Consider the following 24,307-nt stretch of genomic DNA (forward strand, 5'->3'; position numbering starts at 1 on the left):
ATGTTTGGTGAATATTCACTGCGGATTTGATACATTTATAGCAACATAAACAGATGTCATATAAAACGAAAGACAGATTAGAAGAATTGAAGAATTCCGATAAGTTATCTTTAACTGATTAAAATCATATCAGAGATTCACGACATTTTTACAGAAATTCCTGCAAAAAATGTCGACAGTTGCATCGTTACGTCGCAGGTATGCACTGCATGCAAATTAATCTGTCGATAGATGTATATTTCAATCGTGTGACATGAAAATGTTTAACCGTGCTATCGTTGCTGGTCTGTAGAGTTCTGCACTTTGGAATCCGCTGTAATCGCACAAATTCCGCAATACAGCGATCTCGACTGCAAATTTTATAGCCAGATTAATCACGGCGGAAGGTTATTCGATCCGTATTTATTGTTCATGGCATTGATATATTTTCGTGCACGTTGTGGTAGAATGTATTCACGTTCGATTTGGGCAAATTTTTATTGCGAAAAGAACGTCTGCTATACGTTGTTTAAGCCGTCGATTAGGTGGTATTGAAAGTGGACATTACATCCTGAACGCCAGGGGCGAAAATATTTACGCTCGAGGAGTCAAGGACCGCAGGTTGCGTAACGGTCTTGGATTGGTTTTTGGCAGCTAAGCGGTAACAGCCATAGGCGGACACTCGACAACGATAAGATAAGATTAATTATTGTGATAAAGGTTAGCAGTACAAAAATGGCGACCGAGATACTCGACGAAAGCAGCGCTGATAGTACAGCAGAATGCATTTCTCCCACTTTTGGCTTTAGATCGAAATGTGCATGCACCTGATAATATTCGAGCTTTTGTATTTCTCCCGCTCGTGGATCGACACGTATCGGAAAAGCTGAAAAATAAGTCTTACACGCGTTGCTACCGCGCGTTGATATAATAATTCACGGGTGCCATGAACGCGCACATATGTCCACGGTCGAACCATGCGCAATTTCCTCGGCCAGAAACGCGAGGCACGTACGAGCCACGGCAAAACACGATAAAGAGGAAACAATTTGACGATTGCTATTGCAAGAAAGGTGAAACGGTACGCGATTATGTCCGCAAGAAAATGATCATCGCGAGTAATGTTCCTACGGCGACGCAGCAGAGGTGATTGCACAGATAATCGAGGGCTCGCCGGATGAAGCTTTAAGAATTCTGACACACACAGTTTCCAGTCCGAGTTATTCGTAGCTTTCGAAAGAGTCTAATTAAACTGCGTCGCCAGCAGCTATCAATTATCCAATAACGCCGCACCGCCCAGTTGAAAAACGCCCGAGACTACGGCTTTCGATGCCACGAGTATATTTGCACAGTAACTTGAATCTTTCTGGGATGTTGGATCCACTAGTTCGTCAGAGAATAAGTAAACAGAAATTTTTTACGCTGCAATTGTTTGAGATATTGACAAAATTAAAAAAATTGTGCTTTTTCAATTTTTTTTTATCCGGAGCTATAACGAAAATATGAAAAATGCGTTTTGCTGATCTCGGTAACTTTTAGACATGCTGACAATTTCATGAAAATCGATGGACGCGAAGTAAAGTCATAGTAACAGAAAGATATAAAATTACCATACCTTTGGTCGTTAAAAGCTGCTACTTTCACGTACTTTAAATATTAACAGCCCGTATTGACGTCAACCGATTTCAATGAGATTTTCAGTATGCATATTAGAAGAATTTCTATGCAAAATAAAAATTGATGTTTTTCAATTGCAATATACATCAGTGAAACAGGAATTTCTTTTCTATTTTCTATTTCTTCATAAATTTCATCTATCCATTTTTATTATAAATGAATGAAATTCACACTCTAGAAATTGTTGTATACTCATTCCCTAACAAACTAGTAGGTCTAACATCTCAAAGCAAAATCAAATCATGTGGTGCTATATTAAAGAAGTTATTATATTATCCGATCGCCGCGGGAAATAAGTTGATAGCTTTTCAAGCGAAATAATTTTTGTAAAATTGGTCCAAATGACTTGATTCTGTTTAGGTTGTTAGTCTAACTAGTTTCCTAGAGAATGAGTAAACAAAATGTGTTCAGATTGCAATTGGCTGAAATGAGGAAGAAATTATGTTTCTCTATTTTTATCTGAGACTATAACGAATGTTTACAACTTAGACAAATTAGTTACCTGATTTGTCACCTGATGTAAATTAAATTTTTACTATACATATGAAGTTACCGAAACGCATTTTTTGATTTTTGTATAATTCCTACCAACTGCAATCTAAAGAAAATTTTCTTACTTATTTTCTAACAAACTGATTGGGGGAACATCTCAAAAAGAATGAAATTATTTGATTTTAGAACAAATTATCGTGTTTGAAAAGCTCTCAACACACTTTCTGCGATGAGTGGATATTTCTTTATTTATAGTGCTCGCCAATGTATACGAAATGACTAACGACTGCATCGCGTTTTCTCAAGCCGTCGTTCAGCAAAATAAGATAGATTTCGCAAAGTAGTTTCACGAAGACGAGACACGTTCTCTTAATTACCACAAAGTAAATTAGCATACACGGGGCGGCATCGAGCACCTCGCGAATCGTCAGCGCCGACAACAATCCCGAAAACAAATCTGTGTTCTCACTGAGCGCAAGATTGCCGGCGTCATTTGCCTATGAGCCACCTCGCGGTCCCAGGATGATAATCTCTTGTTTGTAAACCGGAAACGCGACTGGGTCCCACGGAATGGAATCCAGGCGAGATAGAAGGTAGAACGAGCTTGAAAAGCAACGAGATCCGACCTTTCGGTCATGGTGGCCAGCTCCTTCGCCTGTTCTGCGCTCGGATCCTCTCTCTGGTCGATTTCTCCGGGGCCGGACGTTCTCCTCGGGCCCTCTAGTCCCCGAAACTTCCTCTCTCCGCCTCTTTTTCTCTTCGACCCAGCTCGCACTCGTGCACGCCAGGCCCGTTCTCCGGCTCTCGGAACTTTCGCTTTCACGATCCAAAGACGCGCGGCAAAGAGATCCACGAGCCGATCCGCGAGTCGATCCACGAATCGATCCCTCGAAAGGCTTCCGGCCGACTATGTCCTTACCGTGCCTTCTGAGGCCCGACGCACCCTTCCAGACCCAGTTTCCCAGCATCCTCTCCGTCGGCAGAACCTGTCTGATGTAATTCTAGCGCGTTCGCGAAGGTGACGGATCCGGCTGACTGCGACACGCTTGCAATCGATAGCTGCGACGTGTGACGGATCGAAAACATTTCATCACTTTTTTATGTAACTTTTAATCCACGCGAAGCAGACACTTTCGAGTAGATGACGATGCATCGCTGTGCAGTATAGTGTACACAGAAGAAGCGAGCTTCAAGGTATAGGCGATTCTGGTTAATATGGGCAGGTCAGAGCTCGCGTCCTTTGGTATGTATTAAACTTATGAAAGACTAAAAACGATTGACGACTTTGTAAGAACGATAACACTGAATTTATCTAGATATCTGAACCATTTTTGTTATAACGCATGCTTAAATTAAGATGTGAAAAATAAATTCAGTAATTTTAAGATGAAAAATGTAACACCGGCTATTTTGACGGTAGGGTTTGTTTAAATTCAGTTTCTCGAGAACGAAGGCACAAATAATCCGAATATACTGTCCATTTAACGTTAAACCAAATGTAACTGGTGTTGTATTGCCCCAAAATAATGACAGGATTGTATGTATGCAGATTTACCACCGTTTTGATCATAATGTAGGCTTGCATAAGGTATTGAAAATAGTCTGTATAATTTCAACAGCTTCGAGTTAAAATATGTGTAACCTGTTCACTTGATCGATTTGATAGGATCAATGCTAAGATGGTTCGATTACATGCAACTAATGGTGTAGTGACTAAATAATTATTATAGCACGTAACACTTTAACTGCTATGCCATCGATCTCGAAAATCCTATAAAATAAAAGAATATTCTTTCCGTATTCTTGTACGATTAAAATTCTTTTCTACATTGATTCGAATAATTCTGTCTCCTATTTCTGGGATCTCCCCGTCTCGGAGTTTTGATATTTTTAGTGCATGAATTCATTCCTACGGACAAACAACGTACGAATATCGCACTTTCTCCTAGGACGATAAAAGAAATTGTTTGAGGGGAACAAAATAAATGTTCGAAACGAAATACTGTGACTGGATTTTCGTGTTTGATATACTACATTTGGGAAGCAGCATAGATGCAGTAGATATCGGTGCGAGAAAGTTGATCCTTTTTGACAAAATGTCATCGAGTTCCTCGATCCGGACGGCTGCGCGCTGCAACCGTGTCGATCGAGCGTGTCCGCTGCTCCGGATCTGATCGCAAAACTTTATTCAAATTCGAGATGGCCCCGATCGAGTCTGGCTCGAAAGTGGACGAGCATGATTCATCGATCGGATGTGGACTAGTTCTGATTCTGAACGCCGATTGATCTTTCTTGGGATGAACTGGGTCGTGGGGCAGCACTTCCGCCGGTTTCCGGGGTGACATTGACTGGGGTTGATTTATCGTTTCGTCCTTAGACTGATTTTTCTCGCGATTGATATCAGAGATTACACGTTTGAAATCAGCCATGAAGCGATACATAAAAAATTTAGTAAATTTTAAGTTTCGAAATTTGTTTATAAATTCGAGGTGTACGAATGTTATTCTATCAGTAAGACACATTTCTTAGATAAATCAAAGCTTCTTGATTAAATTAAGGCGACTTTTAAGTCATTATTTAGTCGATTGCGAATTTCATTCACTTCATGATTTTATTCATAGGAGAACCCCTTTAGTACAAGAAACGATAATGGACAGAAAAGAAAGGAATAAAATTTGTACAAAAGAAAGTATGGTTGCTTATAAAAGTCCCTTAAACGTATTGATGGTGCATAATACGAGAACAATTGAATAGAAATGACGTTTAGAAATTAATTTTATTCCGTTACTAAAAGGAGATTGAAGTTTGAGGCCAATCTTTCGCGGTTAAATCGAAAAGAGAGTCAAGTTAATCCGGTAAGTAGTTTCTAAGATGAAAATTGGGAAGCACCAGGTGTGACAAGTAAGAGACACGGACAGCGGACAGGTAAGAACAAGTATTAGCTCTTTGATACTTTGGTAAGGTATAGTAAACTCTTCGAGACGGCTCGTTTCGGTCATGTTGACCTCATTGGAAGGATTTGTAGCGTAGAAGGAAAGTAGGCGCGGAAGATCGAACCTATTTCGCGCTGTTATCTCGTCCCCTGGATAGGAGCGGTGGAAAATATTTAACAACCGATAGAGAACGCTCTTCCATCCGTCTTACACGTGATCCGTTCTTAATCACGCGATAGAAAATGTTGTCAGCGTGGAAACGAGTTCCCTCGCACACATGCCTCACCGGGCAAATAAAACTATTGCGTTACTTTGAGGTTACACGTTTACACGCATCGATATTTCATAAACATGTTGCTCGTCTTTCTGCCATCCATCATTGTACCTGTTAACGAGGCTTCCTTGATTATTTTGTAACAGCGCCGGTTCGGTATCTATACGTATTATAAAATAATAAATAAATCACAGATTATATCCACGTTACACTTTTCGGGACTTGAATCTTATTTTTGTAGAGTTTAACGAATTTTCTTAGATTGGAAAGTCATTCTCCAAAGCTGAATATTTTTTGACGAGTACTAAATAATGGCAATGAGTCGAAACGCTGTCGTCATACCGTAGACACGCCAAGGTGTTTCAATGAATTGCACCTTTACTCATCCGCACGCCCACCGCGGCTCAATAAGGTGCGTTAAAGAGGTGATTAAGCGAATTAAGAATTCAAGGTGCACCCGAAATGAAAGTCTGTAATAAAAGAACGCCCGGTGCCGAACATTCTTCACCGTGAACGTGACTTCCTTCTTAAATGTAACTTCTTCCAGGTCGTTTCAAGGCCTGACGCCGTTATACGGTCAATGAAATCACGTTCTTCAGTTTTCGTACGGCATAGTAACGAAAATATCAAAGACAACAATGGCCCGTTAGTTGAAGGTCGCGGGAAGTTAATTAACGCGTTTCGTAAGGAACAATGAAAGGCGCGTTCTGAAGAACCGTCGTTTTCGCAGGTAATCCGTCAAAATGTTCATCAGCTCGTAGTCTGTCTAATGATCGCGCATACAAATTTCTTCGATCATGCAATGCTTATTCGATGAAAATATAGACCGAAAGGTCAAGATTTATCATAGCGATCGCCGTTCTTCTTGCGGATCCTAATCACGTTCGCTGCGCTCGGTGTACCGCTAGGGAAATGAATTTTTCAATTCAGGTGCATAAGCATGGATGTAAAAATTTAACTGTACGGCGAACCGTTAAGATCGCTAACAAAAGCAACAGTCAGCGAAAGAAATGGACATTAGAAAGCTAGTCATTCGTGACTGCTCATGTATACATTTCGATGCGCATCCACGGTATGCGACATGAAATCTAGCGCGAAAGAACTCGTTAACTGAAGTTATTAAGTTGGCTGCATATGAAATGTATTTTTAAATGAATAGTAAAAACTTCGTATATTTTATTGAAAGATGTTTATTTCATCAAAATATGATCCATTTGTCTCGATACACTTTTCTCAGCGAGCTTTTAACCCCTTGCACTCGAAGTCATTTCCACATAAATCTAAAATAATTTTTCCGATTTACAATATTTCCATTCTACGTAACAAAGTGCACTTTCACGCATACGAAATTGATTCCTGTCATTCATACAAACAGTTTTACTAATTAACCATTTTTCTAAAGCAAAGCTTTATCTACATAAAAATTATTTTGAGACATGATAGAACAAATTTAGCGATGCCTCAAAGTCACCATTCGAGTGCAAATGGTTAATATATAAATGTTATTTTTGGAAAGTTCTGGCCTTTTAAATGAATAAACTCGGCTTTTACAAGAAATTAGAAGGGTATTTGTGAAATTGATACTCATACAAAATTCAAAATAAATTTCAAGAATTCAAATTTGAAAAAATTCTTTTTGCCAAAATATGATGCTGTTAATATACAATTGGACTGCAAAAGATCATAAACATCATAATCAAAATCTAACATTGCACATGCACCAATACGCATGTACAATAAATTCTTCCCAATTGTCCTTGTTCTTGTAAACAAAAATGGATAATTTGTGAAGAGGGGTTACGACGATTCAAGTCTCGTGTCTCGTTTTTACAACTGTTGTCAATCGGCAACTATAAAAACGAGTCGTAAGGCTTAAGTTGGGGAAAAATTTGCTGTAGTTCTTCTATTTGAAGGGAAAGAGACGAAATTTTCGGATTACCCACAGTAAAAAATAATCTCAAACACCGAGGGTCCCGCTGAAGGGTGTGCCCAACAGGTTCGTGCATTCGTTCGCCACCCTGTAGGTTAAAAACGGACCGAGAAATGGAAACGAGTCTTCGGTTCCTTTTGTGCTCGTCCATCGACCGATCTTTTCAAGCAGTAATGAGATGGATGGCGGCTACACGGAAGGGTGCGGGGGAGTAAACGGAGGGTGGGGCGAAGGGGGAAGGCCGAGCCCTTTTGTGATCGGTCGTTCGCGCCTTCGGCCGCGGTTATTCAGCGTTATTAACCCTTTCACCGGGATACACGGCTTAGAAAGTTGCCTGAAAATCCTCTTTGCACGCCCACTGAATGCCGAACGAATGAACGAACAAGTGAACGAACGAATCGTTGCAGGCAAGAATCGTCGAACCGATTTACATGCAATTTCTCCATGGACGGCCGAGACTGATTTACGAGCGGAGACCGGGCGTCGCTTGTTGACAAAAATATTTATTGCTCGCGCGCGTTTCCCTTTTCACGAAGAAACGCTTATTTACGCGGCCCGCATCTCTAGGAAGCATCCAGCGAAAGCGAGATTCTCCGAGAAACCGTGTTCCTTCGTCGAGCTATTGTATCGGACCACTCCGAAGGTTTATGTAGTTCCCACTGGCCAGAATAATGGGCTGCGAGAGCAATTGTAAGATCTTTAGCAAAAATGAGAATACGAATACTTGCTACTAGTTTACGAACCGAATCGCAGTCAAAGACATTTTCCACGAATTTCTCGTCTATCATTGTTAAATATACATTTTGAATAAACATGTACGAGTTTGTACGTTTCATTCAAGACTTTCATTTTAACAGGAAACATGAAGAATTAGTATACTTAACACTTTATCTATGAACAGTTTCCAATAGTTTATTTAAGATCAAAGATCACAGTTGGAAGTTTCTTAACAAAGAACTTACTTAGAAATTCCATTTAGAAACTTAGAAATTCAGTCTTGTCAGTCTCATAAACTAACACACAGTTAACATAAAGCAACGACAGTTTTATTTTAAATTCAATAAATTATTTGGGTTAATATCGTGTAACGATACATTAATGAAATCATTATTTAAAAGAAAATTATCGTGTTTCTTTCGCATATAATCCAGTTCTCGATAAGCTTGTTATTATTAAGTAGTAAAATAAAGTGTTGACTCGATTTGGGAACGAGCTTCGATAAATGTATTAAAGTCTGATGCATGCGACGTGGCACATACCGATTACGATAAACTACTTTGTGAGGGTTGGAAAGAGGCAGTTTCTCGAACAAATATGGTGAAACTTCTCCCTCTACCGCACGAAATTCGTGATTAACGCGTTCAATAAACCGGTAGCCCGGTGCGAACATTAGCGGGAACGTTTTCCAGCGATGAAGCCTTTGGAATTTAGCGCGCCGCTGCACGGGATAAATAAATAAATCCGCCTGAAAATAGCAGGCAACCGGTAGCGAGGCAGTCGATGAACAGTTCGTGTTTGAAAAATGTACGAATTATCGACCGTAATGAATTCCACCGTGTTCCTCTGCCGGGATTAAATACCGGATCCGCGAACACGTGCGAGCGCATGTGTATCGTTATTAACATTGTTCGAGAAACTTGATAGCAGCCTGCTGATCCTTGCCGGCGTTTTTACTTTCCCGGAGCTGGCTCTCTGGGCCACTGCCTAGAAATCATTGAAAAGTCGCAAACGTGTTCCGGTCGAGACCACTCAATTCTGAAGCAAAATAACCTGTACGTTTATTGCGAATGAAAGTAAAAACGTTCGTCGATCAATAATTTCTTCATTAGCTTTACGGGTATGTTTATTCGCAACAAATTCAATAAGCGAAACATAAGGTGACAGTATATCCTTTTTATGTATACTTCTGACGACATTTTTATAGATCGTCGTTTTCTGTGACTTGTTCGCGTAATAAATATATCAAATCCGTAATCCGGCAATTAAGCATTTGCAACGAAACGCCTCTCCCTTTCTCCTGTAATCGCCTGTGTCTCCGAACGCGTCCATTCCGCGGTTTAAAGGTCCGCCATTACCGGTCCGCGAATTGCGAAATTACAAGTTGCACGGCCGCGGACTCGAAATGGAAAATCTGTAATCTCGTACTGCGAAGCGTACGGTATACGCGGAAGGTGGAATCGTTCGAGCGGAATACAGAAAATTCTGACGCACGCGGTCAACGGTAAAAGTACGGGCAAACCGGTGACCCAGAAATAGCAGCGACTTTTTGGCAAGACAACATTCGATGTTCTCACCGATCAGGATTCGGTTTGGTTTGCCGGCATGCGTGACAAGTTGTTCTCACGGATTTCCTGGCAACCTCTCCGCGTCATTTCACTCCAGGCTCTTTATGCGCAGGAGGTTGTAAAATATTTATGAACACGGAAACTCGATAAGAATTCATTAATTTAATGAGTTAACGTTAAACTGGTCCAAACGGTTTCTCATTGTGTTCTGCCTCATGCATTCGCAGAAACTGGACGTAGGAGCATGTCAGAAATTTTGGCTGAATATAAATGTAACTTCTTCATTCAGGGTGCTGAGTGCTTACTTAAAAATTTCGAACTTTCTAAACATACGTAGTAACTGTCGAGACATATGTAAGAGTAAACAACTCTAATTTTATCAAATTGATGAATCTTGGTAATCTCCGATCTTTTATCAAAATACATCGAATTTCTGCGTCTGATCATTATGTCTCTTGTTTTCTCCGTGCTGCCTCTTTGAATAAGATTCTCAATACTTCTACTAACGCCATCGACTTCTTCATTGATGATTTTAATAAATTTTTACGTCAACTATATAATATTAAAAGGACGTAAGATATTTAGTATGTGTTTACTTTGTATATTGTATTCATATTGTTTCCATTTTCATTATTATCTTAATATTATTATTGCTATTAGTATTATTAGGTTGAATTTTGTGTAAAAAATTAAGAGAGCATCTGGTAGGCTTATGCTACAGACATTACTTGCACAACTTTAAGTTACCAGGCATTAAAGGTTTATCCGATAACGGGAACTACGCCTTGAGAAGTTACGCAGACCCCTGACCTTACCATAAATTAACCGAAAATTTCCCTTAAAAATAACTAATTGCTAACAAGCATTCGGTTATTAACAAACACTCCACGATGAAATCGTAGCAGGATTTCTATATGAACTCGATAGTCGAACATGGTAATCGCCGCTGACAATTCTCTCTCTCCCTCTTTCTCTGTGCTCAAAATACGGGATCAACGCGACGACAAATAGGATCTAGGTGGTACAGAGAAGCGATCGCGCAAAGTTCAATTTATTTACGGAAGAAACGCAGCGGAGTGCAAACGCGAGAGAGGAAAAAGATCGCAGACTATTTTTACCGGTGTCCAACCGAGGCGATCGATAAAACGTCGAAGAGACGTCCGTTTCACCGGCTCGCCTCGATCGTTTAGCCTACTGCTCCGATTCCGTGGACCGTTCCGCTCCCACCGGGATATTTGTCTGCATAGATTTTTTGCTGGTGGCAGCGAGAGAACGTAACCGGGGAACGTTTCGTTGCGAGACCGCGGGAATAGAAGAATTCTCGGCGAGGAAAGTGCGCTCGTCCCAGTTCCCTCGCCGTGGATTTCGCGGCCATCGCGACAGCGACCACCGTTTTTTTTCGAGGAGACTTTAATAGGGACATAATGCCACCGGCATGGCACAGGCCACCGGTTCGGAATCGGCGAATCAACGTGGTCCGCGACGCGTGACCATTGACTCGTGCGCCTGCGAGCTTGTACCGAGCCGACACGAGGCTATCCCAGAGAAAAGAATGGAGCTAAAGATAGCGGATATTCGGACAACTGCCTCACCCTTCCTGTGGTTGATCCCGGACCCACTCGGTGTCCTGTTTCAATCGGTTCACCTACAACTCTTACTGCCACAATTTTTCTTTTCACTCCATTCACGTTGAAACTAGAAAATCTGCTACTGTATCACTATTGTAGTATATCATCTCACAAGTTCGTATCGCTAACTGTTTCTATTTTCTTGAAGTAACTGTGCGGAAACGATTTTAGATTCAAACACCTTTTCAGCCGATCAATATCGCGTTTCATACACTAAATTACGAATTATCATCAAATTTAGTCAGACATTGAACAATGTGATCAATCTTCAAGATTAAAATTTATTTCACAAAATTTTTCTGCTCGTACCTGATAATAGAACACAGCGTAAGATGCCAAAGAAGAGTAAACTTTCTTTAGACTGAACTGGATCATTTAAACTCTTTTGTTCCGCACGCTAATGTTTACAAAATGTACTGCGAAAAGTAAAAATATAATACGGCACGAACTGTTATGACGTCCTAATACATATTTCCTACGAATTGATGTTAGTCACTAACAACAGTTATCCTGTGGAGCATTCTTCTGGCTCTGTTGAATCGAGAGGAAACAAGTCACACCCACCTATGAAGCTACGCCCACTCGCGAATCTTAAAGAATATCTCAAGAATCGTTGACGATAGGAGAATATTATAAATTGATAAAGATTACATTCTTAAACGAAAACTCTATCTGGCTATGCAAGCATTTTCGTTTCTATTTGGCTACAAAAATTCCGATATTCATGTCACAGAATGTACAGTCCTTCATTTAACATAAGTAGTGAGCTAAAGAAGGTGCTTTCAAGGAATTGCCAAGGGGTTGTATGTTCTCGAATATTTCAAAGCGTCTCCGAAATATCTCTGGCATGTCCCGCACGGACATTCTCTGTCCGGGCTTTTATCCATCCATTGTGCGGTCGACCTCAACCGAAATACGCGATACAGATGGACAGTCGGCCCCGATCTCTCGAGCTCCGCTTCCCTTAACCTTTCCACTCGGAACAAGGAAGCCCCGCCGCGGCACTGTCGCGACGCAGCTTTATATAGAACCGCGTGTTTTCGAAATAACCGACTGCGAAGCGAGCGTCTCATACACGAATACGCGTCCAAGCTTTCGCGACATGCGAAAAACCTCGAATCGCGGCTTGCTTTGCCCGAGTTCCACGAATCCCTTCGTGCGAGACGTTTCTGTCTCGTCTCCCCGAGAAGAATCCAATTTTCCACCGTATTCTTATGTTTTATTCATAGTCGCGACGGCGATCGACGCACATATTATAAATCTCTTTGAAATCCTTGCTTTGGGAAAGTAAATGAATTTTAGCTGAATTTTTGCTTGTCTGTCCAATTCTGCTTAAACGTAATTTCAATATGATACGAAAAATTGCATTATATTCTCTGGAAATTAGCGAATATATCCACTAAATTTGAGAATCATACTATATGTCTATTAGCTTGGCTGTGAAATATTGAAAAGACATTCTAGAGTCAAAATAAGTTAACTATTTAACTTACGTTTACAATACAGAATTATATAAATTGATTTATATGAACATACATTATAACAATCACTAAAATCTCAATATATGTATCTTTTTCCCTTTTATCCGATATTCTCTAATCATTATAATCATTTAATGATGAATTATAATCTATTGGAATATTACGTATCACCCACAATTCGATATTTGTGTATGGGCAAAAACAAATCAATGTTCTTAAAAGCGATGAAAATTAAGATAGGAAAATATACACCTGATATAAGTGTTTGGCCTTGTGAGGCACAAGCATAACAGTTTCGAATTACGAGGGGAACCGAGTTTTCTTTTCGGGGTGCCACAAAGGCCACGATCAGTCGCAGAAAAGCATCTGCACAGAAAAGAGCTTCCTCACGCACCGTAGAATAAAGTTTCTTTTATTTAAAACTATACCTTAGTTTAAATGTATTTAAACACCCATTTCCAATATAATCATTTCCCTATGGAACATATTGATTTGAGTTCTTCGTACATATCTTGATTTACTTTCATTCCCAATTTTTGATAACAGACGAGTCAAATTTAATTTCGAAGAAATGGATAACATTCCTATCTAGTATTAACTTATGTATGAAATCTTCATTATCCAAATCTAACTCGTTATACTGGAAAGATTAAATATTATCGCGTTTGGCAGACAATTTACTCTACTTTTATCGAATTATCGCAGTGGAACAATGAAAATAAGAATCTACAGAGATATTCAGCAATAATAATTGGTAGGATGTTCAATAATTGGATAACGAAAACGGAGGGAGCACAGGCAAGAGAGTAGAATCATGGAACGCTGGTTCCCGCGGCGCGGGTAGTTTCGCGCGTTCCGTGTAGCAGAACGCAGAAATTTACACGCAGATTTCCGCTAGGATTGCTCTCGCGTGCGTCCGCGGCTTGATTTAGGGTGACGTTGAATCATTGACAAAGTATTCGCGCCGAGGTGATGCGTGTGCGTGTGCGCGTGCGCGCCTTTAAAAACGGAAAGCGAAGAGCGTTCCATTTTTAATGACGAAGGAGCGGCTTCCGCGGAGAAGGATCGTGTGTGCACACGCACGCGGGCTGCGTGACGGTGTGTGTTCTCAATGAAATCGGCTTCAAAGGAAATTACTAGCAGCTCTCCGTATAGCGCAGCTCGCTGAAGGAGCGGTGCAACAACGGTGCAACAGCGGCGCAGCGCGGCGTCCGGGTTAAAGCGCAATTTAATCAATGCAATTAATCAAGTCCGCGTTCGTTACAGTAACTCGCCGCGATTTTGCTTTTAATTACAGATAACGATTATCAGCCAAGCCGAAGCGCTTCTACATCGAACTTGAACGCGTTTCTTCCTGCCTAACATACGTTTACCTCCCCCTTTGTTTGGTTGTTTCGGTTAAAAAAGAAATTCGATGAAAATAAGTCTACTACAAACGCGAGCAAGTGTAGCAGAGTTACCAGATTTAATTAACCATCGTATTGCGTACGAAATAATTGTGTACGGCTGTATATCTATGGCTCCTACATACATACATCGGTTTACCAGCAGTACTGTTTATGTTACTATTCTAATGATTTAATAATACCTTCCCGAACGGTAGAAAACGTTCAGTCGAACAGCGAGAACCCGGCATTTGAACGATGTTTTGCTGCTCGCATAAGATACTGACTTCTACGAGATCAGTTGGAGATATATTTATGCTCGCGTTCGGTTTCCTGAATTCGTTAATTAACCGAGTGTGTACGCGTAGAACGACTTTCAGTGCAGGCTAATTACGAAAGGTATCGACGAAATTCGTCTGGAGATCGAGGAAATACGCTCGAATAAGTTCCTGTTTGTCTCGATTAATATGCGATAATGTGGACACGAGTAAACTGAACTTACGTTATGATTTATGAAAATTGGGGAAAAGGCCTAGTTACTATAAATTATCGGCAATCATGAAATAAGCCGACAAAAAGAAATGCGAGATATTTGCGCATTCATTCACAATCTCGTATGGTTGATTTTTTATTACTTTCCGAAATTAATTTTTATTGTAACAAGCTCGAACAAACTGAAGTTTACTAGGACATTTTGGATGCAGAATAGATAAAATACCATCCACCATGATAAATTTTAACTTCTAAGTTTCAGTTTCATTAATAAAATCACTTTGTGGAAATTTTGGCGATTGATTTTCAGTACTTAATCTGCTAAGTGAAGAAAGTATATATTTCTATTTGATGGAGCAAGAACAAAGTTTTTTCGGTTGTATGACGAAGTTTCGGGCAAGGTGAAAATTTCATGACGTGTATCGATATTCGATGAACGGTATATACTGAGCCTAAAGAGTTTCAAGGGAACCAACAACGTTCGGGAAATACCGGTTGTTAAAATAGCTCGTCAATGAATCAACTGCTTGGTCTAAATCAAAGCCGGCACAATGGAAGAATAGAATCGGAAACGCCGAGTTCTCCTCGACGCGACCATTGTGCGTGGCGGGACACAGTTTTACAGTACTTCCGTATCAAATTAGAATTATAATTAGCGCGCGCCGGTATTTATATCAGACCGCCATGAAAATGCAAGGCGGTCGCTTGATTTCCAGTTGGAAACACTTCGTAAACTGAATCCTCTACGGTAGTAGCCTCGAAATTACTCGTTAGTTTAGATAGCGTTATCATAACTAGACTACGAATCTTTATACAAATTCTGCTACATCGATTGCGAGAGACAACGAACAAATTTTTCTCGATACGTCATTTATCGTTTCGATGGTAATAATAATTGCCACTGTGCAATATTTTTGCGCAGTGATCTTGACATTGCACGTGTCACAGAGTGTTACATTCCGCGTTGACTGCGACGTGTCCCGAGCATGAAACCCGACACCTGTTGTGATCGTTGCAAATTTTTTATTACAGATCTTTTATTAGCATTACGTCGATTTTGACGGATAGTTTGACGCGCAGTTCAGAAACCCAATTGTCTGCACTTCCGGTGAAACTTTTCAACGTTGTAACACCGGATATAAAATAGTGCTCGAAGAAATTAATCCAGACATCGCCGCTGAGTCTACGAGAATCAATGCAATTCACCAGAATATATCGACAATCTACGATGGATCTACGATTTCTAAAATTGCCCAAGACCTTGAAATTAGCAGAAATTGATTCTTTCACGTGCGAGATAAGCTAAATCGTAAAATAGAGCGTAACAAGAATCGAATAAAATTTTACGGGTCCGTAAAATGGTTTGAAAATGATGATAGAATCTTCGCAACTGGAGAAAACGGAAAAATGCAGTTGATATCTAGAGGCATCAATGTTTTCCTGAATCCAATGGACTAATAAATACGATCTAACGCGTAGGTACATTTAGATCGAGGATACTGCTGGTGTAAGCACTCGTGTGCTTTTATGTCAATCGTAAAGTACAAGAATTCATCGTAAACCCACGTAACTGGCATCTCGTCTGCATTTACGGTCAACACGGATATTTCGAGTCCCGGATCTCCGGTGGCACGACTTGCAGATCTGCAATATCAGCCTCGAAAGGAGTCCCATCGACTCGTAAATGATCAGAAAATGGTACATCTGCGTACGTTTTCGCTCCGTTATGCTTTTCCTCTACGAGAAACGAAATCTTTCTGTAGAAACTAAATAGAACTTTGCAATTTTTTGACGGAGCAGCGTCTTCGAAACTTACATAATAAACCGAACTGCTGTGATACGAAAGAAATTCGCATAACAGTACACCATTTGATCCGTTATACGTACAAAATTCGCAGCATAAATCTCATTAGATTCCATCACATTGTGTAATAATACAAACTACGTTCTATTCCTGTCTATCGGAACGGAATCTTCGTTAGATTGACTTTATTGCTCATTAATTAGGTCTGCATATAGACGCTTACGATCGAAAAATCACTCAGCTAACACGTTACGAAACAATGGCGACCTTTAAGTCTCGTAAGCAACGCCGCTTTCCCTTCTTGTTCTCACAGTTTTCAGGATATTAGTTCGATCGTGGCTATACCGGCTATGTTCGGAAAATATTCTTGCATTCCTTCGGACATCATTTTGCAATCCATATCTAATTGTTAAATCAAATCAAGACAAATCTCAAACAAATCTAACTGTTCTCCAAGCAACATAAATCAATCTGCCATTCCACCTCGAAATCTGTACGATTTCATTTTCCAGAATGATATTTCTATTTGAAATAGTACTATAATTCTTACGCTAATAATTTTGTTGTGGCTCGAACACGTTAAAAGGTATTTAAACGTTTAAATTCAATAACGTTCAGTTAATCGCCCTCTTGAGCGTAGCGTGATTTTCGTAACATCTTTTACGCTAATGCAAAGATCGTGTACTGCAAGGCAAGAACACGTTCCACGATTCCGCGTATGCTGGTCACGGTTGAGAGAGCTGACCCGAGGAGATAACGGGCGCGAGCTTAAAATTTGGACAACGTTGTTGACGGATCGGTGGCACGTCTTGTTTGCAAGAAAAATCGATAGAAATCGGTGACATCATGCGCAACGCAAACCCGTCGCGCATTTACGTTAAAGTCGAAAGATCGTAGCTCGAAAAACACAGGACAGGAAAGACCATGACGCGGAACGGTATAAAATGAGTTGGAAAAAGCGTGCGGAAACCGGCTATAAAAAACGGTAAAAAGACAGGTATGCTTCGGTAAAACCGTGCTGCGGACTAGTAAAATATTGAAAGCGCACAAGCGACGGACGATGCTCGTCTTTTCAAAGGCGTATAAAATAATGAAGACCATTCGGCAGATTCTGGCACCGAGTGCCACACCTTCCTCACTACATACTTCCTTTCATCTATTCGAGGACTAAAAACTGGGGCAGGATATGCACCCGAGGAACTTCGGAAATTATTGTGTCGGATTCGTTCTTTAAAATCGCTCCGCGAGATACAATTGCTGGCTATTTGAAATCGGAGCAAGGTTGCAATCGTGTGTCAAGAGCATTTCTTTTAATCGAGAACATCTTCCCGCCATTTTTCCCACGAGAAATTGTTTTAAGCCTTTGCACTCGAGTGGCGACTCTGTGGCGCCATTAAAAATTGCTATACTATATCTTAAAATACATGTCATAGTATCAGACTCGTTTATATTTTACAATTAACCTTTTGCCCTCGAGTGGCGACTCTGTGGCGCCACTAAAAATTGCTATACTGTTTCTCAAAATAAATGTAATAGTATCAAACTCATTTATATTTTACAATTAACCTTTTGCCCTCGAGTGGTGAATCTGAGGCGCCATTAAAAATTACTATACTATTTCTCAAAGTAATTATAATAGTATCAGATTTGTTTATATTTTATAATTCACAAATTGCCTCATTTTGCTACCTTACCCGGCCAGAAATGTCGTCGTCCGCAAAGGGTTAATGCGGTGCAAGTTGTGCCAATTTCTCGTTGCAAGATTTAACGATCGTATTGAAAATAATGTCGAGTTTGATAAATAAAATGAATTATTTGCCGTTACATTAATAACGAAACTCAAAGGAACGTTACACGAAGTGCTCACGAGTAAATCGCTATGAATAAAGCACGCAAGTATGTTGGGTCGCATACTTTCTGCCTGTCAAGTGAAGGGGGCAAACAGACCCGGCTTTGTGATAAGAAAAACCAACCCGAGTTCAACCACGTTTCGTTACGAAGCAGTACGTATTTGCTTTTCCACGGTGCTTTACAATTGAAGTACAATGGAATCATCCATGAACTCTATCGGTATTTGAACTTTTATATGCAAAAGCATTCATTGCCGCTTAAACATTCTACGGAAGCTAATTAAACATTCTTGAAAACTAATTAAATCTGAACGAGGCCTGAAAATGATAGAATTTTATCTAAAATATGAACGACCAACTTTTGGGTCAGACAATAACAGACAGGATTTTGGAATACGTGACAGATCACACGGAGTTCCCTGCTCGTTTAAACCGTGGTTATCCAACCCTAAATTGTCTAGTTTTAATTGTTGAGCAATCGGGAATTTTTGTGCGATTCATTTCCAAGAGTTAATAAATGAATAATAAAGTTGTTTAAACTTTAAATAGCCTGGCGACTTTTACGCCACCCTATAAATAAATGCTTAATCGACTTTCTCAAGCTTCCAATAAAGAATCATCCCGTGGAATTTCAAGAAGTTCAAAGAGTATGAATATTACTTTGAATGTTATCTACTACTACTCATGAATGTTATCTAGTTTAAAACTTTCAACGATATTTTGTTCGCCATGTTAGAAGATGAATTTGAGGTGCAAAAGATTTTGGGTACGTGGGAAGGTAGACTTGCAAAGAGAAGTAGAGTACTAACCTGTAAAGATCATTCTCGGTGACAATGTCTCTGATGGAATCTTCGGGATCGATACGATCCGCGGGAACACCTGGCGGTCTGACGACCCTCGAGGACAATAGAGGACACGGTGGCTTGGTATCGATGGCCTCGTGGAGGGCGCTAGCCGCGATCAAATCATCCTCGGACGCGGTGCTCGTCAATGGCACGCTGGGGCTCGGAGAACGCGAACCGGATATTACGCCGAGCAGATCCTCGCTCCTCGAGTGCCTCATCTCCATACCACCGCCGTATCTGCTGGTGGTAGCTGCCATCGTATGGTAGTAATAGTATGGTAGCTACACCGGGCACTGCACCGCCGATTTTTCCACGTGCCGCCTCGACGAACAACAACACACCGCCTTTGTCTTTCTCTTGATTTTCTTCCTTCTTCACGGTACTCCTTTTGCCGCAATCTCGAGCTACCCGAAGGAATCGACGTTCTAACAACTCCCATCCGGACAAGCCCTCTTCTCTTGCTACCTCTCATTCGACTACGTCCGAGACTCACCGATTTTCATCTCGAGCCGTCTCTACCTTTCTCTCTGCCTGTATCTCTCTGTGCAGCTTATTTCCTATCGTATTTCGCTCCTCCGCTGTGGTACACTGACAGATTCCTTCGTTAGTATCCTTTCCCTAACAAATATAGATGCCGCGCGAATTTAATTTTGTTTCTATTGATATGTGGATGGCAACCGATGAATACGGTCTTGGTTGTCAGCACGAGCTCCACCAACTAGTATAACGTTTAGATAACACACGATTACCGCGAGAACACCCTCGCTTTAAAACGGAACTGGTCACTTTCTCGACTCTGTGCAGGGTAGGTATAAGTCTTCGAACTGTCACACGCGTTACCGTCGGTATTTTTTCGTCGGAAAATAGTAGTTTCGGCAATCAGAAGAATGATAGATTAGCACCGTTAAAGGAAGTTTTCGGAGGACTCACGGGCGAATCCACCTGGATCACGCACAAAAGCAAAGAATGCAATTTGCTGACGGTGAACGATCGACGAGTCCAATCGAGAACGAGGATTCACGCCGCCATTGTCGTCGATTCTACGGGCGATCGTGCAGCTTGCAGCACTCGGAACACACGGGAACAGGTCCGGGATCACGCACTCCCGTCGCACGGGCTGGTCTCTTCGTAATTAAAGTAATTAGAAAGAGCAGGGTGGTTCTTCTCGACGGACCATGCGCGGCGAACGACACACGGCACGCACTCTACGAGTCGGTCTCGGAATCGTCGACTTCGCGCGGTCAGAGTTAACAACACACTGGAAGATCCCGAGAAACTTCGCGGCGATTTCAACAACTTCGGCTGTGCTTGGCCACTCCGTTGGATTCTTCGACTGCGTTCGATGTCTCCTTCGCGAGCTATGACCGGAGAATGCCGTAATGGGAACCAACGGACACGCCGCCTCGTCCTTTTGCAAGGAAGGGGCATGTGCGGGAAAGGATAGACGCATACCTGGCTGCTACTGCGCGCTCACGCAGGTACGAGCCGGCATTGACCAATGAACGGCCCTTGCACAAAATAGGGTCGCAGGTAGGTCCTTCGCCCTTCCCCCTCCATCCTTCTACCGTAATCACAATCAACGACCGGGAAGAGTGCTCTTCAAATCGTCGTTCTCAAATAACTCCAACCTGTTACCTGTGCTTGCTATGACCTTCCAGTAATCTTTCTGCTATTTGTTTGTGAAACCAACAATTCCTTCACCATTCGTGTTCTAGTATCCGTACTAGTATCGCGATTCTATTCGTCAGTTATATCCGATATGGATTTTCATCAAATTTTCAAAATTCTTTCGATTTGTACTTACAATTTGCTTTTTCTTTAATCGGATCCTCGCAGGTGTCTAGAAATTGGAACAACACCCGACAGGATAGCAACCGTAATAACTCGATTCCCTGAATCTTGAGTGCGAAATGTTTTTTGCAAGGAAGAGGTTAGTTCAAGTTTATGCGTGCATGATTACTGTCTAACGATTTCTGTATCGTAAATCGGTGCACTAGGCTGCTCTCGAGAGTGTCGGGTTGAGGAATGTGTTACAGTGCGAAGAGTACTGGACCATCGTGATCCTGTGAAGGTCTTTCACAGGGGATCAATGAACCAGTGATTACCACGGGCAGCGAGCACTTGCATAGGAAAAACTGAGAATAAACTGAGAGAGTTGCTGTACGTCCGTGTAGATAGCGCTGCATATTGGTTCGTTGATCAGTAGTCAAGAGAGCGCTCTAGTCGCTGGGATTTTTAGGTCGATAAGATAGTACTCGGCTACAAAGGTAAATAATACGTTAATCAATTCTGAATATATTTTCTAAATTATCCTAAGATTATTTTGAGAATATTTTACGAATAGTCCAAACAACTTATGAGATTTTAGGGTTTAATAGTACTGCTTGATCGATCGGAAAAAATGGAAACTGATTAGAGCGTCCTCTTCTCACCGATAGTAATCTATTTTTCATAGTACAGTAATGGGTCCTACTGCCATACGCCTCCAGGCCGCTGCTCGATCCGTTAGGGAGGATTAATGTAGAAATTTTCTTTACTCTAATTGCTTGGTAATTTACTGTTAAGACAGTGCTGCCTTCATAGTCAGAGAAAGAAAGAGAAAACAGCGAGTAAGCAAGGGAACATGAGATCAGTACAACACATGTGAAATAAGTCACATCGGCGAATGATGTAGCTTGTCTCATTTCGCCGTGCGTTGAAGAAGTTTCAAATAATAAAATCGAAAAAGTATTTGCAGAATCTATTTTTGCGTTTATTTACTATTTAAAAAAATCTATTTTATATCAACACTACTTTACTACTTCACTATGTAATTATCAATTTCGAATTAATTATAGAACGATCAAAGTTTCTTCTAATTGTCAACTGATTGGAACTCGAAAATTACATTGATTGCTCAAGTCTCACCATGAGGATGTTGCTGGACTAGATGGAGCATTAACATTTAACGCAACGCCTTAACACTAAACCTACCGACATTTCATGTATAACTACTCCTACCATGAGCGGTCAAATGACCGCTTCAAAAAAAAACATATGTATCTTAATATAGAAAAAGATTTTAGCCAATTGGATAGTAAACAAAATATTTTTCTAGTGCTACGATAAAAATCCGCTCCCCGCTTTTCTCTTTAGAAAGTTTTATTTACCTTTCATCACATTTTTTACAAATTACAGCATTCTGTATTGCACATCTTCCACATACGTATTTTTTACATTTTATACAAATTTTGACAGTAAAAATCAGTTGGTACACATTAAAGTAGAGACTTTACCCTTTAAAACCTGCCAAGCCCCATTGTTTTATCATTTTTGGGAAAAAAGATACAGCTTCTTGAAAATGAATATAGAAATTACAGCCTATTTAAATCGAACTGAGCCATGCTTTGCTCCGCCGCGCGGCGGGTAGGAGGGGACTACGATCAGACTCTACGATCAGAGTGAACAAGGAGTGAATTTTCTGATTTTTTTTATTAATTTGAAAAATCTCAGAAATGTTATTAATAAGAAACTCATCCATTTAGTTGTAAATCCACGTCATGCTCGGAATGATGACCTTCCATTAACCTCAACCAACGTATAAAAAACGGCACAGCTTAATCTGTATACGATAGTGACGAACACAAAAATGTCTCTGTGCAGGCTACTCTAACGTTCATTTTCATTGCACTAATGTTAAACACTGATCACTAATAATTCAATAATAATTATGGATGATAGTAATTATTAATGGTTTACTACGTGTGACTAGTCGTCTCGTAGAAGGAATGATGACCAACAATGCTTTGTTTTCTTAGAAGGAATTTCAACTGTTTTGCATCGATCGCGAAACTGTCGTATACAAATCAGCTGTTTCGTTCGCCATACATTGTAAGAGGTCAATGCACTATTCTCCGAGCATGAAGTGAAAAATGCAATCCGTGACTTTGTTTACGAGTTAAAACAATGGCGACGGCTTCGGGTCGTGTTCGAATTAACCCCTTGCACTCGGTTGTCTCGGTTAGCGTTGCTAAATAATCGCGTTGCCAGTAGATTCCCTTCGTCTTTCAGAGCCCATGCCGCAGCTGCAATCCTCTGTAATGTGGCATTCTCGATTTTTTCTTAGAGTCGTTAGTCAAATTAACAACTCGAAGTTCTCGAAATACTAATTACTCGCGTTTTTATTTGCTGTTACGTTACGTTTTAAAGCTTCAGTAAATAAGCGAAACCTGCGTTTGTAGGAAAGAGAGCCATAACAAATTCTGGTTTCGTTCTGACTCTCTTTCGAGTCTCTACTCCTGCAACTTCCACGTGGCGAAACTTGGACAATCCATGTAATTTTCGATTTCTAATCAGCTGTAAATTCGTTTGTAACTAATGCGAAATCGATAATAACATGGAGCTAATGGTTGTGAAGTGGTGATGGGGTTTTTAAATATTAAGTAGAGAGTATAAATTGGTAAAATATTTAAATTTCGCGACTATTATTACACATCGGTAGGCAACATGCACATACTGAACTGCTCCTTCATATCGTATCGTCAAGTAGTTATGAGTGGGCGTTTGAAATCATTAGTTTTGCCGCGTAAACTTCGCGTCGTGATTCAAAACGTATTTGTATATCTAAAGCTAATAGCCAGATGTACGGGCCTCGCAGCATATGAAAGCAATCAATATGCTGTCGATCTGAGTAAGTTCAGGGCGGCCATCTGAATGAGTGGTTACTCCGCGAGGCGGAACCACCGCTCTGGACGATATTTTTGATTTTTCACGAAACGATGCACACCTCTTGATTATGTAAGATCTTTGAGATAATAAATAACAATATTCATGACGGTTTGCGCCAGCATTGACGTTAAATATCAAAGTAAGTGCCTTACAAGTTGTCTGCAAATGCATATTTATGAAATAATTTGATCAACAATGGAAAAACTTTCCGTGTCGAATTTGAAAATGTTTAAATTTTTGTAATTCATTTTTCGCCATTATAATCTATCGCCATGATACATTTTGGCACCTTTTTGAATTCGTCCTTTCATGCTCTATAAGAATATAAAAAAATATCTGGATGTGTTAAAAGACCAATTTTTTAATTTTTCTCTTCATTGTGCCTCGTTCTCTTTCTAAAGTACTTGCGTGAAGGATTTTATTGCGTGGATGTGCAATAAAATGGTGGGGATGTGCGAGCCATCTTAGGGAGCACGAAAAGTGTTCAGGAGTAAGACCTATTATTGTATGTACAATAATGCTTCCTTATCGCTAGCAATTTCTAC

At 40.5% G+C, this 24,307-nt stretch overlaps 1 protein-coding gene and 1 long non-coding RNA gene across 3 annotated transcripts in view; one reads left to right on the top strand and one right to left on the bottom strand.

The window, feature by feature from the left end:
* The window catches only part of LOC144473285 (uncharacterized), a 32,754-nt gene extending 11,695 nt beyond the window's left edge, over window positions 1–21,059 (bottom strand). Inside the window, exon 1 of one of the 2 annotated variants that reach the window (XM_078187036.1) lies at window positions 19,020–21,059. In XM_078187036.1, coding sequence (XP_078043162.1) covers window positions 19,020–19,312 — 293 coding nt within the window. In that variant the 5' untranslated portion in view covers window positions 19,313–21,059. Of the gene's footprint in view, window positions 1–2,774; window positions 3,058–19,019 lie in introns of those variants that run through there. The other variant, XM_078187037.1, reaches the window with a different exon arrangement.
* Window positions 20,414–21,722, top strand: LOC144473290 (uncharacterized). Its single transcript, XR_013494541.1, has 3 exons — window positions 20,414–20,533; window positions 20,892–20,985; window positions 21,053–21,722. It is a non-coding gene; the product is annotated as an uncharacterized LOC144473290 (long non-coding RNA).
* The last annotated feature ends 2,585 nt before the right edge of the window (window positions 21,723–24,307 follow it).

The sequence above is a fragment of the Augochlora pura genome, chromosome 7 (assembly GCF_028453695.1).
Source record: "Augochlora pura isolate Apur16 chromosome 7, APUR_v2.2.1, whole genome shotgun sequence".
Classification (NCBI taxonomy): domain Eukaryota; kingdom Metazoa; phylum Arthropoda; class Insecta; order Hymenoptera; family Halictidae; genus Augochlora; species Augochlora pura.